Here is a 15358-nt window from a genome sequence, read left to right as displayed (position 1 = left end):
TTTGGCGTGGCCGACGAGCACGTTGACCAGCCCCCTGAAGATGTTGGGGTCCGTCGCCCTTCGGGTATCCAAAGATGAGGACCGTCGGGGAGAAGTGGAGGCTGAACCTTAGGAGGATGTTTCTCAGGCCTCTCTCACTCTCTCTCTCTCTCTCGCTCACCCTGTCTAGCTCTCTGTCACTCTCTCTCACTCTCACTCTCTCACTCTCTCGCTCTCTCTCACTCTCTCTCTCGCTCTTTCTCTCTCGCTCACCCTCTCTAGCCCTCTCTCACTCACTCGCTCTCTCTCTCACTCGCTCTCACTCTCTCTCATTCTCTCTCACCATATCTCTCTCGCTCTCTCTTTCTCTCCCTCTCACCCTCTCTCACTCTCTCGCTCTCTCTCGCTCACCCTCTCTCACTCTCTCTCTTGCACTCTCTATCGCTCTCACTCTCTATCGCTCTCACTCTCTCTCACTCAACCTCTCTCGGTCTCTCTCTCGCTCTATCCCCCTCTCTCTCTCGCTCGCTCGCTCTCTCTTTCTCTCGCTCTCTCTCACTCCCTCGCTCTCTTTCGCTCTCACTCTCTCACTCTCTCTCGCTCACTCTCTCTGTTACTCTCTCTCACTCTCTCTCGCTCACTCTCACGCTCTCTGTCACTCGCTATCTTACTCTCACTCTCGCCCTCTCACTCTCTCTGTTACTCTCTCTCTCGCTATCTTACTCTTGCTCTCACTCTCTCTGTCACTCTCTCTCGCTGTCTCACTCTCGCTCTCTCGCTCTCCACGATTGCGTCGTCACGATTACTGAAGGGCAAGCGTTGCCTGTCTGTCGCTAATGATAGCTCAACCAAGTGGCTCAGCGTCAGCGTCATCATCACGTGCACATTTGTTATCTCCCTCGCCCTGCTATGCAGGAGGTTCGTGGGTTCGATCCCTGACCCTGACGACGCCTGCTGTGTATTTGTAGTCTGCGTCTCTCTCTCTCTCTCACCATCATCACCAGGGTGGCTCGGAGATGTTGACTACCTCGTCTGGCACACAGGAGGTCGTGGGTTCGATCTCAATCCTGACCGCCTGCTGTATATTTGGAGTTTGCATGTCTCTCTCATCATCATCACGGTGTCTAGGAGATGTTGACTACCTCATCTGGCATACAGACTTTTGCAGTCGCCTGTGGCGGGGGGGTCGCGTGTTTACACTGCCCCGCGTGTGTGTGATGTGTGTGTGGAGTGTGTGATGTGTGGTGTGTGTTGTGTGATATGTGTGTGTGGAGTGTGTGGTGTGTGATGTTTGTGTGGTGTGTGTGATGTGTGTGTGTGTGGTGTGTGATGTGTGTTATGTGTGGTGTGTGTGTGTGGAGTGTGTGGTGTGTGGTGTGTGTTGTGTGATGTGTGTGTGTGGAGTGTGTGGTGTGTGATGTTTGTGTGGTGTGTGTGATGTGTGTGTTGTGTGATGTGTGTGATGTGTGTGGTGTGTGTGATGTGTGTGGTGTGTGATGTGTGGTGTGTGTGTGGTGTGTGTATGTGTGTTGTGTGTGTGGTGTGTGTATGTGTGTTGTGTGATGTGTGTGTGTGGAGTGTGTGGTGTGTGGTGTGTGTGTGGTGTGTGTATGTGTGTTGTGTGTGTGGTGTGTGTATGTGTGTTGTGTGATGTGTGTGTGGAGTGTGTGGTGTGTGTGGTGTGTGTATGTGTGTTGTGTGATATGTGTGTGTGGAGTGTGTGGTATGTGATGTTTGTGTGGTGTGTGATGTGTGTGTGTGGTGTGTGATGTGTGGTGTGTGTGCATGTGTGTGTGTGTGGGGAGCGGTAGTGTAGTGGTTTGTGCTACGCTGCGCCGCGAACCTGGTTACCCGAGTTCGATTCCCGCTCACGGCCACCACAAACACCGGGCGACGATTATCTGAGCCGCTCCTGGGCCTCCCCCTAGGTCGACTCAAGCCTCAAATGAGTGGCTGGTGCAGCGGTGTGTCGTAAACATCGCCACTGGGGAGACAAAGGCGGCTGGCATTGGCCACCCACCCCCTCGTGTGCCACAGTGCCGGCGTTCATGGGCGCTCGCTACTCGCTAAAAGCACTTGCCCCTACAGTCTGTTAGAGGCTACATTGGGGGGGTCTTTGGTGTGCGTGTGTGCGTGCATGTATGTGTAGAGGTTGATTTCACTCGGACAACTTATGTCCTTCTTCCAGCACCACTTTATTGACAGTTCTCCGCATGTCCTCGATGCTCCACAGTCGCCCTGGTGCCACGGCTCGCTCGCCGCGCCTCACTCGACTCGCTCGCCGCCTTTGTCTCTCCGATGTCCGCTTCCCCGTCAGCTCCGATGTCCCTGTGCTTCCCCCCACTGCTAACTGCTTCGTCTTCCGCTCTTCCGCTCTCCGCTATCACCGTGCTCTCTCCACTGCTGGCTGCTTCGTCTTCCGCTCTCCGCTATCACCGTGCTCTCTCCACTGCTAACTGCTTCGTCTCTGCTCTTCGCTATCACTATGCTCTCTCCACTGCTAACTGCTTCGTCTCTGTCTATCGCTCTCCGCTATCACCGTGCTCTCTCCACTGCTAACTGCTTCGTCTCCGCTCTCCGCTATCACTATGCTCTCTCCACTGCTGGTTGCTTCTCTCTGCTCCCCGCTCTCCGCTATCACCGTGCTCTCTCCACTGCTAACTGCTTCGTCTCCGCTCTCCGCTATCACTATGCTCTCTCCACTGCTAACTGCTTCGTCTGTGTCTTCCGCTCTCCGCTATCACCATGCTCTCTCCACTGCTAACTGCTTCGTCTCTGTCTGTCGCTCTCCGCTATCACCGTGCTCTCTCCACTGCTAACTGCTTCGTCTCTGCTCTCCGCTATCACTATGCTCTCTCCACTGCTAGCTGCTTCATCTCTGTCTTCCGCTCTTCGCTATCACCGTGCTCTCTCCACTGCTAGCTGCTTCTCTCTTCAGCTGCTCCACGTCTTGCCTCGTCCAGCCCCCGACTCCAACTCCCCGTTTCTCCTCGCGTCTCCCCAATTTATCCCCGCTCTCATCACACCCCAATTAATCAACCCGCAGTCCCAACGGCGCTCCGCGCGCCCGTGCGCCTGTTACCTCGCCAGACTTCAAGACGCCACCCCGGCCCTGACAACAACACCAGCCAATCACAGCCGTCCCTAGGCTTGCCCCCCCCCCCGCCCCCCAAGCTTAATCGGCCCAATCGTTACCTCATCGTCCCAATATGACCCCCTTACTATCCTGCCCCCACGCAAACTCACCAATCGCCCCCAACGCGCCTATTTACTCCACCGCATATGCGCGCCGTTTCAGTCACCGATGCGTACGCATTGTTCACCGTTGCGCTCACCGTACGTTCGCCGCGCTTGTGCTCGCCGTGTGTTCGTTCGCCGTTCGTTCACCGCCCGCTCACCGTGCGCCCACCGCAACGCCGTCGACCGCGCGGTCCGCTCAGCGCCGACTCCCCCCCCCCCCGTCTCCCCGACGCGGCAGGGTGAGCCGCCCCCCGCGCACGCTGGACGAGCTGGGCGACGCCCTGCGCCTCCTGGGGGCCCTGCAGGCCGAGGGGCCGCGCGTGGCCGCCCGCCTGGGACCCATCCACGAGCAGTTCGCCATCCTGCACAAGCACGAGGTGCCCGTCGACGCCGAGGTGAGGCGCCAGCAACCGCACGCTACACCAACCCCCAACCACCGCCGCCATCAACCGCCAACGACTGCCATCCACTACAACCGCGCCACCACGACCAACCGACACCAACCGACACCAACCACCACACACCCCAAATGACCCCCCCACCAACCGCCACCAACTGCCACCCACTACGTCCGCCCCCCACCAACCGCCACCAACTGCCACACACCTCAACCGACCCTCGCATCCAACCGCGACCAACCGCCACCCACTACAACATCCCCCCACTTCAACCACCACCAACTGCCACCCGATACAACCGCCCCCCACCAACCGCCACCAACTGCCACACACCCCAACTGACCCTCACTCCCACCACCACCACCAACTGCCACCCACTACAACCGCCCCCCACCAACCGCCACCAATTGCCACCCACTACAACCGCCCCCCACCAACCGCCACCAACTGCCACCCACTACAACCGCCACTCACCAGCCGCCACCAACTGCCACACACCCCAACTGACCCCCACTCCAACCGCCACCAACCCACCTGTGAAGGCCGACACTGTGGCACATGACAGATGGCGGGGGGGGTGGGTGTCCAGCACCACGCCCGGCCGCCTTTGTCTCCCCCCAGCGGCGATGTTTACTACACACACACACCGCACCAAACTCATTTGAGGCTGAGTCGACCCAGGTGAGGGCCAGGTACCGGTTCAGGCAATCGTCACTGGCCCTTGGCCGTGAGCGGGAGTCGAACTCGGCTCGCCCGAGCCTCGTAGCGCAGCGGCGGTGCCAACCTCCACCGCACAACCCACCTTTATTGATTTAGTAATATATATATACATTTTTACTGAAAACTTTCGCGACTGCAGGAACTCATATTCTTGCTTCTTTCGGTAAAGTCACGTGGATAGAAAACGAAAAAAATATTTAAAAATAATAATGAAATAAAATTTATGCATTTCAAATAATAAAAGCAAAAAAACCCGCAATAATAATAGTGACCCCCTCTTTTCTTTATACCTGAAGAAGACCGCTTGTTTGTTTTATTATTTTAAATTAATTTTACATTTTTATTTTATTTTACTATTTTTTTGCTTTTATTATTTTAAATTTTAATTTTATTTTATTCTTTTTATTTCAGATTTTTTTTTCCGTTATCCATCTACGTGACTTTACCGAGATCACCAAGAATATAATATACATAATTACATCGCCCCCTGTCCCTACGTGAACACACGGCAATGGATTTGCAGTGTTGGGGAGGTGGGTCGTGGTGGGTTTGGGGGAGAGCCGGCGGGCGTGATTGCAGCCCCTGGGTGTGTGTGGAGATGCTGTGGGAGAGAGGGGCGAGAGGGGAGAGAGGGGCTGGAGGAGATTGCGTGGAATGATGGGAGAGTGAAACGAGAGATGGGAGAGAAGAGAGAGAGCGGGGGAGAGAGAGAAAGATATTGGAGATGGGAGTGAGAGCGGGGAGAGCGATAGGGGAGAGAGAGAGAGAGCCATCTCAGTTGTCATTCATTCATTAGGCGTTTAATTTGCAGGGTCTCCAGCCCACAACGGATTCCCTTCCTCCTTTCCAAAATCACGCGCGCCGACGCTGCCGCGACACACACAGACACACACACAGACACACACACAGACATACTCAGACACACACACAGACACACACACAGTCATACACAGACACATACACAGTCATACACAGACACACAGATACACACAGACATACACACAGACACACACACAGACACACACACAGACACACACACAGACACACACAGACACACACACAGAGACACACACAGACATACACAGACACACACAGACATACACAGACACACACACAGACACACACACAGACACACACAGACACACACACAGAGACACACACAGACATACACAGACATACACAGACACACACACACAGACATACACAGACACACACACAGACATACACAGACACACACACAGACATACACAGACACACACAGACACACACACAGACATACACAGACACATACAGACACACAGACACACACAGACACACACACAGTGCGTATTTGGAGTTTGCATGGATGCCTCTCTCTCTCTCTGAGTGTAGTCTCAATCTCTATGTGTGCCGCGAAGAAGGATCTTTGCCTGAAACGTCACCTGTGGCAAGGAGATGTTGACTACCTCGCCTGGTGTACAGGAGGTCGTGGGTTCGATCCCGGCCCTGACGACGCCAGCTGCTGCTGCTGTATATTTTGAGTCTGCGTCTCTCTCTCTCTCATCATCATCATCATCACGGTGGCTAGGAGATGTTGACTACCTCGCCTGGTGTACAGGAGGTCGTGGGTTCGATCCCGACCCTGACGTCTGCGTCTTTCTCTCTCTCTCTCTCTCCCGGTGCTCTGTGCTTCTCCCATCCACATTTGGTATTGACGTCAAGCGCCTAGCGGATTTCGATTATTTGGCGGCTGCTCTGAATTCCCACACGATGATGGTGATGGTGACGAAGAGGCCACTTAGTGTGAGCTGTCCTTTGTGGGATCTCGGTCTGTCTTCTGAAAGAAGGTCTACACAGCGGCTGTCAACCCATCACGGTTTTACTCCATGTGATGGGACTTTGTAGGATGAACGTTGAAGATTCATCAGGGGTCACGGGGTGACCAATCAGGTCTGAATTGGTCTGTAATAAGGTGGCGCACTGATAAGGGGTTGACAGGTAGGTTATAGTGTAGTGTATAATGTAGTGTAGTGTATATTGTAGTGTAGTGTATAATGTAGTGTATAGTGTAGTGTATAGTAGAGTAGTGTATAGTAGTATAGTGTATAATGTAGTGTAGTGTATAATGTAGTATATAGTGTAGTGTATAGTAGTGTAGTGTATAGTAGAGTAGTGTATAGTGTAGTGTATAGCAGTGTTGTGTATAGTAGAGTAGTGTATAGTGTAGTGTATAGGAGAGTAGTGTATGGTAGTGTAGTGTATAATGTAGTGTAGTGTATAGTAGTGTAGTGTATAGTAGAGTAGTGTATGGTAGTGTAGTGTATAATGTAGTGTAGTGTATAATGTAGTGTATTGTGCAGTGTATAGAAGTGTAGTCTATAGTAGTGTATAAAATGTAGTGTATAGTGTAGTGTAAAATAGTGTATAGTAGTGTAGTGTATAGTGTAGTGTATAGTAATGTAGTATATAGTGTAGTGTATAGTGTAGTGTATAGTGTAGTGTAAAGTAGTGTAATGTATAGTGTAGTGTAAAGTAGTGTATAGTGTAGTGTAAAGTAGTGTTTAGTTTAGTGTATAATGTAGTGTATCGTGCAGTGTATAGTAGTGTAGCCTATAGTACTGTATAAAATGTAGTGTATAGTGTATTGTAAAGTAGTGTATAGTAGCACACCGTGTCAACCCATACGTTTACCCCGTATTCTTATACGGGCAAAACATTGTTTTTTTTGTCTTTTTGTTCGTGACTCTCCCTTGTGTGGGACTTTGTGGGATGAACGTCGAAGATTTATACGTGGTTAGCGACACACGGGGTTAGCGATAAGGTCTGAATTGGTCTGTAATAAGGAAGGGCACTGATAAGGGGTTGACAGGTTTGTAGTAGTGTATAGTGGAGCGTGTGTCGTGATTCGTCGACACATAGCACCCGCTGGGCATGTCCCATGGCCTCCTGCACCTAGCCTGGCACAGGCGTCACCGAGTGGCGAATGGCGAGTGTTGGCCATTGGCGTGTGTAGACTGTCGGGGAGTGGTGGTGCAGCGGTTAGCGCTACGCTGCGCTACGAACCCGGCGACCCAGGGTTCGATCCCCGCTCACGGCCAACACCCAGCGACGATTTATCTGAACCGGTACCTCGGCCTCTCCTAGGTCGACTCAGCCTCAAATGAGTACCTGGTGCGGTGTGTGGTAAACGTCGTCACTAGGGAGACAAAGGCGGCCGGGCGTGGCGCTGGCCACCCACCCCCTCGTGTGCCACAGTGCCGGTAGCCTTCATAGGTGCTGCTGCTACTAACAGCACTTGCCCCTACAGCCTGTTACAGGCTACACGGGGGATCTTTGTCTTTGTGTGTTCATAGGTGCTGCTGCTACTCACTGCTACTAACAGCACTTGCCCCTACAGCCTGTTACAGGCTACACGGGGGATCTTTGTCTTTGTGTGTTCATAGCTGCTGCTACTCACTGCTACTAACAGCACTTGCCCCTACAGTCTGTTACAGGCTACACGGGGGGCGGGGGGGGTCTTCATCTCATTTGTTTGCGTGAACTAAAGTATGCAAACTACGATTCGTATTGACCAGGCAAGGGCCACCCACCACTGAGTTGCTAGATCGCTGGGTTTTCCTTTGAGAAGCCATGCTGGCCGTCACAAATGATCGCTAGACCAAGCGACGGCGGCGGCGGCTTATCATCATCAGGGTCGGGATCGAACCCACGGCCTCCCAGCGTAACCAGGCGAGGTAGTCAACATCTCGCCAACAATGGGAAACGTTTAGAACGGAATCCTGTTGTTGCTATTGTTAGCACCAACCCACAGGCCAGATAGCACTGCAATTAAACGTGACATTGGAGTAATGTATTAGATGTTTTTTTTTTAATATACTGTATGTTTTATTTAACTCTTTTTTTTTGTTTTACCTCCAGCCACGAAGACGAAATGTTTTGTTCCCGGCTGGATTTCTGTGGAGCTGAGCTCGGGGAATGATATATTTTTTAAGTTTGAAAAATTATTTTTGAGCACGTATTTCAACTTTCTTTCAAGGGCAGTGCATAGACAGAGGTCGTCAGGTTCAAGCCCTGGGTCTGGGTGTCTCTCTCTCTCAGTGGGTTCACGATGGCCGTGTCGGAGACACTAAGCCCTGGGTTTAAGCCCTGGGTCTGGGTGTCTCTCTCTCAGTGGGTTCACGATGGCCGTGTCGGAGACACTGAGAGGCTGGGTTGGAGTCCTGGGTCTGGGTGTCTCTCTCAGTGGGTTCACGATGGCCGTGTCGGAGACACTAAGCCCTGGGTTTAAGCCCTGGGTCTGGGTGTCTCTCTCTCAGTGGGTTCACGATGGCCGTGTCGGAGACACTGAGAGGCTGGGTTGGAGTCCTGGGTCTGGGTGTCTCTCTCTCAATGGGTTCACGATGGCCGTGTCGGAGACACTGAGAGGCTGGGTTCGAGCCCTGGGTCTGGGTGTCTCTCTCAGTGGGTTCACGATGACCGTGTCGGAGACACTAAGCCCTGGGTTCAAGCCCTGGGTCTGGGTGTCTCTCTCTCAGTGGGTTCACGATGGCCGTGTCGAAGACACTGAGAGGCTGGGTTGGAGTCCTGGGTCTGGGTGTCTCTCTCTCAATGGGTTCACGATGGCCGTGTCGGAGACACTGAGAGGCTGGGTTCGAGCCCCTGGGTCTGGGTGTCTCTCTCTCAGTGGGTTCACAAAGGCCACGTCGGAGACACCGAGAGGCTGGGTTCGAGCCCTGGGTCTGGGTGTCTCTCTCTCAATGGGTTCACGATGGCCGTGTCGGAGACACCGAGAGGCTGGGTTCGAGCCCTGGGTCTGGGTGTCTCTCTCTCAGTGGGTTCACGATGACCGTTTCGGAGACACTGAGAGGCTGGGTTCGAGCCCTGGGTCTGGGTGTATCTCTCTCAGTGGGTTCACAAAGGCCGTGTCAGAGACACTGTGAGGCTGGGTTCGAGCCCTGGGTCTGGGTGTCTCTCTATCAGTGGGTTCACGATGGCCGTGTCGGAGACACTGAGAGGCTGGATTCGAGACCTGGGTCTGGGTGTCTCTCTCTCAGTGGGTTCACGATGGCCGTGTCGGAGACACTGAGAGGCTGGGTTCGAGCCCTGGGTCTGGGTGTCTCTCTCTCAGTGGGTTCACGACGGCCGTGTCGGAGACACTGAGAGGCTGGGTTCAAGCCCTGGGTCTGGGTGTCTCTCTTTGGGTTCACGATGGCCGTGTCGGAGACACTGATAGGCTGGGTTCAAGCCCTGGGTCTGGGTGTCTCTCTCATTGGGATCACGATGGCCGTGTCGGAGACACTGAGAGGCTGGGTTCGAGCCCTGCGTCTGGGTGTCTCTCTCAGTGCGTTCACGATGACCGTGCTAGGGAAACTGGGAACCCGGGTTCAAGCCCTGGCTCTGGGTGTCTCTCTCTCTCTCAGTGGTTTCGCGATGGTGTTTTTCCCCTCCACATTTAGAATCAACTTGCGTTTAGAGTTTTTGGCTACTGCATACATCACCACGTGGTGGGATAAGCCACTTCGTTCAACCGCACATTTTGTTGATAGGTCACTTCTGAAAAAAAAGCTCAATAGCTCAGAGGGCCTTAGCTGGCAAAATAAACAAAAATAGTTTAGTTCTATTTCGATTTAAAGCTTTCGTGACTGCAATGATTCATCTTCTTTGGTTCTTTCGGTAAAGTCACGTAGAATGAGAATAAAATAATAAATTGATAAAATAAAATAACACAATAATATTCTCACGACGTTTTTGTGTTATTGTGTTATTTTATTTTATCAATTAATTATTTTATTCTCATTCTACGTGACTTTACCGAAAGAACCAAAGAAGTTGAGTTCTAATAAAGAATTAAAGCTTTCCTTGATTAGTTTTTTTTTGTTCACTCTCTCTATGCTGGTATGTTCAATGCAGAGGTTGAACACGAAATTTAACACTCTTATGAAATTCGTGGTTCGCCAGGTAAGTGTCTAACTGTCTTGTTGGCCTGACTGGTTGTGCATCACGTAATTTTTTTTCTTAGGTTTGTTGAATTCTCGTCTCTCATCTTCTTGTTGTATTTACCTCCGCGATTTGTTTATTTTTACTTTACACCTGATGAAGATCGCTCGTGTTGCGGTCGAAACGTCGTGATTGATTTGTTTTAATAATTTAATTTCATGGCATTTCCGCATACGCGACTTCACCGAAAACAACCAATGAGTTTAGTTCTAGCCTGCGTCTCGATGAGTATGGATCTCTGGGTTTCTGTGGCGCTCTTGTCTGCTCTATACGAGCCCCTGGCTCGACGTTTCAGCTTCAGTTTTCTATGTATCAGAGCCATGCGGCTCTTGGCTCGGGTGCAACCGCAATACAACAGGGACAATGAACAAGAAACATCTCAAAGTGACTAGACGCAACAGAAAAAAATCCTGGAAAAAGCAGCAAAGCCTTCCAGAAAAAAAAAACACCGTGTTTCAACGCTGTGTGCAAAAATTCCCAGTGGGATGCAAGTCAAACAATAACAACCGTAAGACATATTCTTAGTTTTTTCGGTAAAGTCACGTTGAAGAGAAACAACAAAATAATAAAATATATATAAAACAATAAAAATAAAAATTCTCACGACGTTTCGACCATAACTCAAACGGTCATCCCGTTTGAGTTATTTTGTTGTTTTTCTTCAACGTGACTTTACCGAAAAAACTAAGAATATGAATTACTGCACTCACGAAAGCTTTAAATCAAAATTTAACCGTAAGACAATTTAGATAAAAGTTATCAGTCTTAACTCTGTACTGCAACAAACAAACATGGCTAAACCCAAAAAAGTTTTCAAAATCACCAAAGTAAAGCTATTAAAACAATGCAACAGTGATCATAGGAACTGTGATTCAAATTTAACAATGTGGGTCTCTTATGAGTATGGGCCTCTGCGGGTCTCTATGAGTATGGAACTCAATGGGTCTATGTGGGTCTATGGGTCTCTATGAGTCTGTATAAACACGCGTAAAATAGTTTCGTTTTAATATGGGCCTCTATGAGTATGGGTCTCTGTGGGTTTCTGTGGGTCTCTGTGAGTCTCCATCATGAGTATGGGTCCCTATGGGTCTCTGTGCGTCTATGGGTCTCTATGGGTCCATAGAAACAAATGTCCACGTGATGATGATGATGGTGGTGGTGATGAGAAGCCACCACCGCCCCCTTTGTTGAGCTACGATTTGGCTCACCGAAGTAAACAAGCGAGAGAGAAAAAAAAAGATGGTTTGTAAAATAGTGGACGCACAACGTCGTGCGGCTGAGTCAGGATGACTGTAGCCTGTGCCAGGCTAGGTGCACGTTAGGGCCACGTGAAGTGTCGAACGCCCGCCGGCGGGAGGTCACGGGGCAGAACCAGCAGGTGCCGTGGGTGAGACTGGCTGAGATAACCGCTGGCCGATGCACCACCTGTGCCCCCTACTGTGTCAACTTGCTGCGTTTTAGCAACCCGGCGCTCCGCTCGTTGTTGTGAGCGTCGCTCCTCCGCCCTCCGTTGTTGTTGGAGGGCGACTGCCTCCAACTGCCCAGTAGCAGCATCCTTCACGAGCCTCCTCCACAGAGGCCGATCTTGACACCGCTGGTACCAGTCATGGGCAAGTCCACTCAGCTCCACGTCCTCCTGTACCACGTCACTCCATCTCTTCTCCAGCCCGTGCCGCGCCCATTTAGCCCCCTCTATCCGGCCGAACAAAAGCTGTTTAGGTATGCGGCGGCTGGGCATGCGGGCTACGTGACCTAGCCAACGCAGCCTTGCCTGCCGGAGGAGCTCACCGATGGGACTTTGTCCAGATCTTTCAAGGATTTGTGAGCTCCTCACACAATCCAGCCTGGTTAAACACAGGATGGATCGTAGGAAGGCCAGCCTGAATGTTTCCAACCGGTAAAGATGTTCCATTCAGGGGGTCCACGTTTCACAAGCGTAGAGAAGGAAGGGAATGACCGTGGCCGAGAAAACCCGAAGCTTCGTGTGGAGCGACAGACCAGGTAGCTTCCACACAGCGTTACGCAACCAATGAAAAGATATTGCCGCTCGACTGATTCGGAGTGAGACCTCTGCTGCGAAACCGGAGCCGGTCATGAGCACACTGCCCAGGTATGGGAAACTCTCCACTCTCTCCTCAACTGCCCTATCACCAATTGGGAGTTGTAGAGGTGGAGTGTCCGATGGTATAAAATACCCAGGCAGGTGCTTAGTTTTGGTGGGGCTGATGGTAAGGCCCCATCTCTTAGTGGCACGCTCCAGTCTCAGGAGCAGCGTCTCCAACTCCTCCTTTGAATGAGCAGCTATTACCAAATCATCGGCATACATAACGTGGTTGAGCAATAGGGAGCCATCCCTTGACCGCACCCGGGCATCGATCAGCCTCCCACTGTATCTGCACCAAATGGAAATTACCCCGGTACAGCTATTGAAGGCTTCACGAACTACGTGGTCAAAATAGATATTAAATAATGTGGGAGCCAGAGGACATCCCTGTCGCACCCCAAGGTGTACAGGGAATGGCTCTGACTCCCGGCCACGTAGTTTTACCCGGGCCCGCTCACCATCATGAAGCTCCTTAATGAGCGTGAGCAGAGGGTCAGGGACTCCGAAAGCACACACTCACACACACATACACACATACTCACGTACACTCACGCGCACACACACTCACACACGCGCTCACAGGTTTTCTGACTCCCACACCCACGCGGCTTGGCTGTGTGAGATGTCTGGCAGCCGTGGACATGCATCAGGTGAGGACCCAGCCAGTTAGTGGCCTCGAGCGTAGAGAGAGAGAGGTGAGAGAGTGGAAGAGAGAGAAGGAGAGGGGTGAGAGAGGTGGGGGGGGAGAGAGGGGGAGAGAGGTGGGAGAGAGAGGGGGGAGAGGGGGGAGAGAGAGAGAGGGGGGAGAGGGGGGTGAGAGAGGGGGGGTGAGAGAGGGGGGGTGAGAGAGGGGAGAGAGAGGGGGGAGAGGGGGTTGAGAGGGGGGGGGAGAGAGAGAGGGGGGGAGAGAGAGGGGGGAGAGGGGGGTGAGAGAGGGGGGGTGAGAGAGAGGGGGTGGGAGAGGGGGGTGAGAGAGGGGGGGGGAGAGAGAGGGGGGGAGAGAGAGGGGGGATAGGAGGGAGAGAGAGGGAAGAGGGGGGGTGAGAGAAGGGGGAGAGGGGAGGGAGAAGGGGGGGAGAGGGGTGGGAGAGGAGTGAGAGAGATGAGAGGGAGGGGGGGAGAAAGCGTCAAGAGAGATATGGAGAAGAGACAGAGAGCATAGGGAGAGAGAGAGAGAGATTAAGAAGACTTTTGACTTTTAAACAACTTTTATTGCCGCCAGCAGCAAAAGCACTGGAGGCGATTTCGATATGAAACACACAAAGTCACCAGCAACACAACTGAAAATAAACGCTACAAAACCACGCGCTGTGGCGCTAAAAAGCACCGCGCACGACACGATAGAAAAGTCACGTGGTGGTGGTGGTCTTCGCGCGCGCCACGGTGACGAGCGAGCGCTTCAGAAGGTGAACACGTGGGGTGGTGCCGTCCACGCTGGTACAGAGGGCTTAGAGAGAGAGCGAGAGAGAGCGGGAGAGAGCGAGAGTGACAGAGCGAGCCAGACAGAAAGAGAGAGCAAGAGAGAGGGGCTTGTCCGGTCCCCCAGCGTTCGAAGTGGAGACGCGCTGCACATCACCGGCACGTTGTGTGTGTGTCACGTGGCGTGCTCCAGCCGGAGCCGCGCCTTGAGCAAAACCTCTGAACACCGAAAGCAGCACAGAGCAGCCGTCAGTGGGTAGAGGGAGATCGAGAGAAGGGCTGGGTGGAGATGCAGCACTTGTCGTAGCAAAAAAAACAAAATTACATAGAAAACAGGGGGAACATAGACATGGAGTAGGGAGAGAGGGAGTAGAGAGAGGGGAGAGAGAGAGACACGGGGAGAGAGAGAGACACGGGGAGCGAGAGACACGGGGAGCGAGAGTGACACGGGGAGAGAGAGACACGGGGAGAGAGAGACACGGGGAGCGAGAGACACGGGGAGAGAGAGACACGGGGAGCGAGAGTGACACGGAGAGAGAGACACGGGGAGCGAGAGTGACACGGAGAGAGAGACACGGGGAGAGAGAGACACGGGGAGAGAGAGACACGGGGAGCGAGAGTGACACGGGGAGAGAGAGACACGGGGAGCGAGAGTGACACGGAGAGAGAGAGACACGGGGAGAGAGAGACACGGGGAGAGAGAGACACGGGGAGAGAGAGAGAGACACGGGGAGCGAGAGTGACACGGGGAGAGAGAGACACGGGGAGAGGGAGACACGGGGAGAGAGAGAGACACGGGGAGCGAGAGTGACACGGGGAGAGAGAGACACGGGGAGAGAGAGACACAGGGAGAGAGAGACACGGGGAGCGAGAGTGACACGGAGAGAGAGAGACACGGCGAGAGAGAGACACGGGGAGCGAGGGTGACACGGGGAGAGAGAAACACGGGGAGCGAGGGTGACACGGGGAGAGAGACGGGGAGAGAGAGACACGGGGAGAGAGAGACACGGCGAGAGAGAGACACGGGGAGCGAGAGTGACACGGAGAGAGAGACACGGGGAGAGAGAGACACGGGGAGCGAGGGTGACACGGAGAGAGAGACACGGGGAGAGAGAGAGACACGGGGAGAGAGAGACACGGGGAGAGAGAGACACGGGGAGCGAGAGTGACACGGAGAGAGAGACACGGGGAGAGAGAGACACGAGGAGAGAGAGACACGGGGAGAGAGAGACACGGGGAGCGAGAGTGACACGGAGAGAGAGACACGGGGAGAGAGAGACACGGGGAGAGAGAGACACGGCGAGAGAGAGACACGGGGAGCGAGAGTGACACGGAGAGAGAGACACGGGGAGAGAGAGACACGGGGAGAGAGACACGGGGAGAGAGAGAGACACGGGGAGAGAGAGACACGGGAAGAGAGAGAGACACGCCGTGCCGGCCTTCAAGGAGCAGTGGGCGCTGGAGGAGGGCCGTGTGCTCGGTGGCAGATGACGGTAGAGAGCTCTGTGCATGCAGATTGTGA

At 53.0% G+C, this 15358-nt stretch overlaps 1 protein-coding gene across 1 annotated transcript in view; it reads left to right on the top strand.

The window, feature by feature from the left end:
* LOC142906581 (dynein axonemal heavy chain 2-like) overlaps positions 1 to 4128 on the top strand; it is a 331951-nt gene extending 327823 nt beyond the window's left edge. The window contains exon 10 of the mRNA XM_076054727.1: positions 3458 to 4128. Within this exon, the coding sequence (XP_075910842.1) occupies positions 3458 to 3752 (295 nt within the window). The 3' untranslated portion in view covers positions 3753 to 4128. The remainder of the gene's footprint in view (positions 1 to 3457) is intronic.
* Positions 4129 to 15358: the final 11230 nt, after the last annotated feature.

Source organism: Petromyzon marinus, chromosome 67 (genome assembly GCF_048934315.1).
Source record: "Petromyzon marinus isolate PM22_M1 ecotype Great Lakes invasive population chromosome 67, UKy_Petmar_22M1.pri1.0, whole genome shotgun sequence".
In the NCBI taxonomy this organism is placed as follows: Eukaryota; Metazoa; Chordata; class Hyperoartia; order Petromyzontiformes; family Petromyzontidae; genus Petromyzon; species Petromyzon marinus.
Note: the sequence above shows the minus strand (reverse complement) of the source record. Positions and strands in the feature narration are given on the sequence as shown.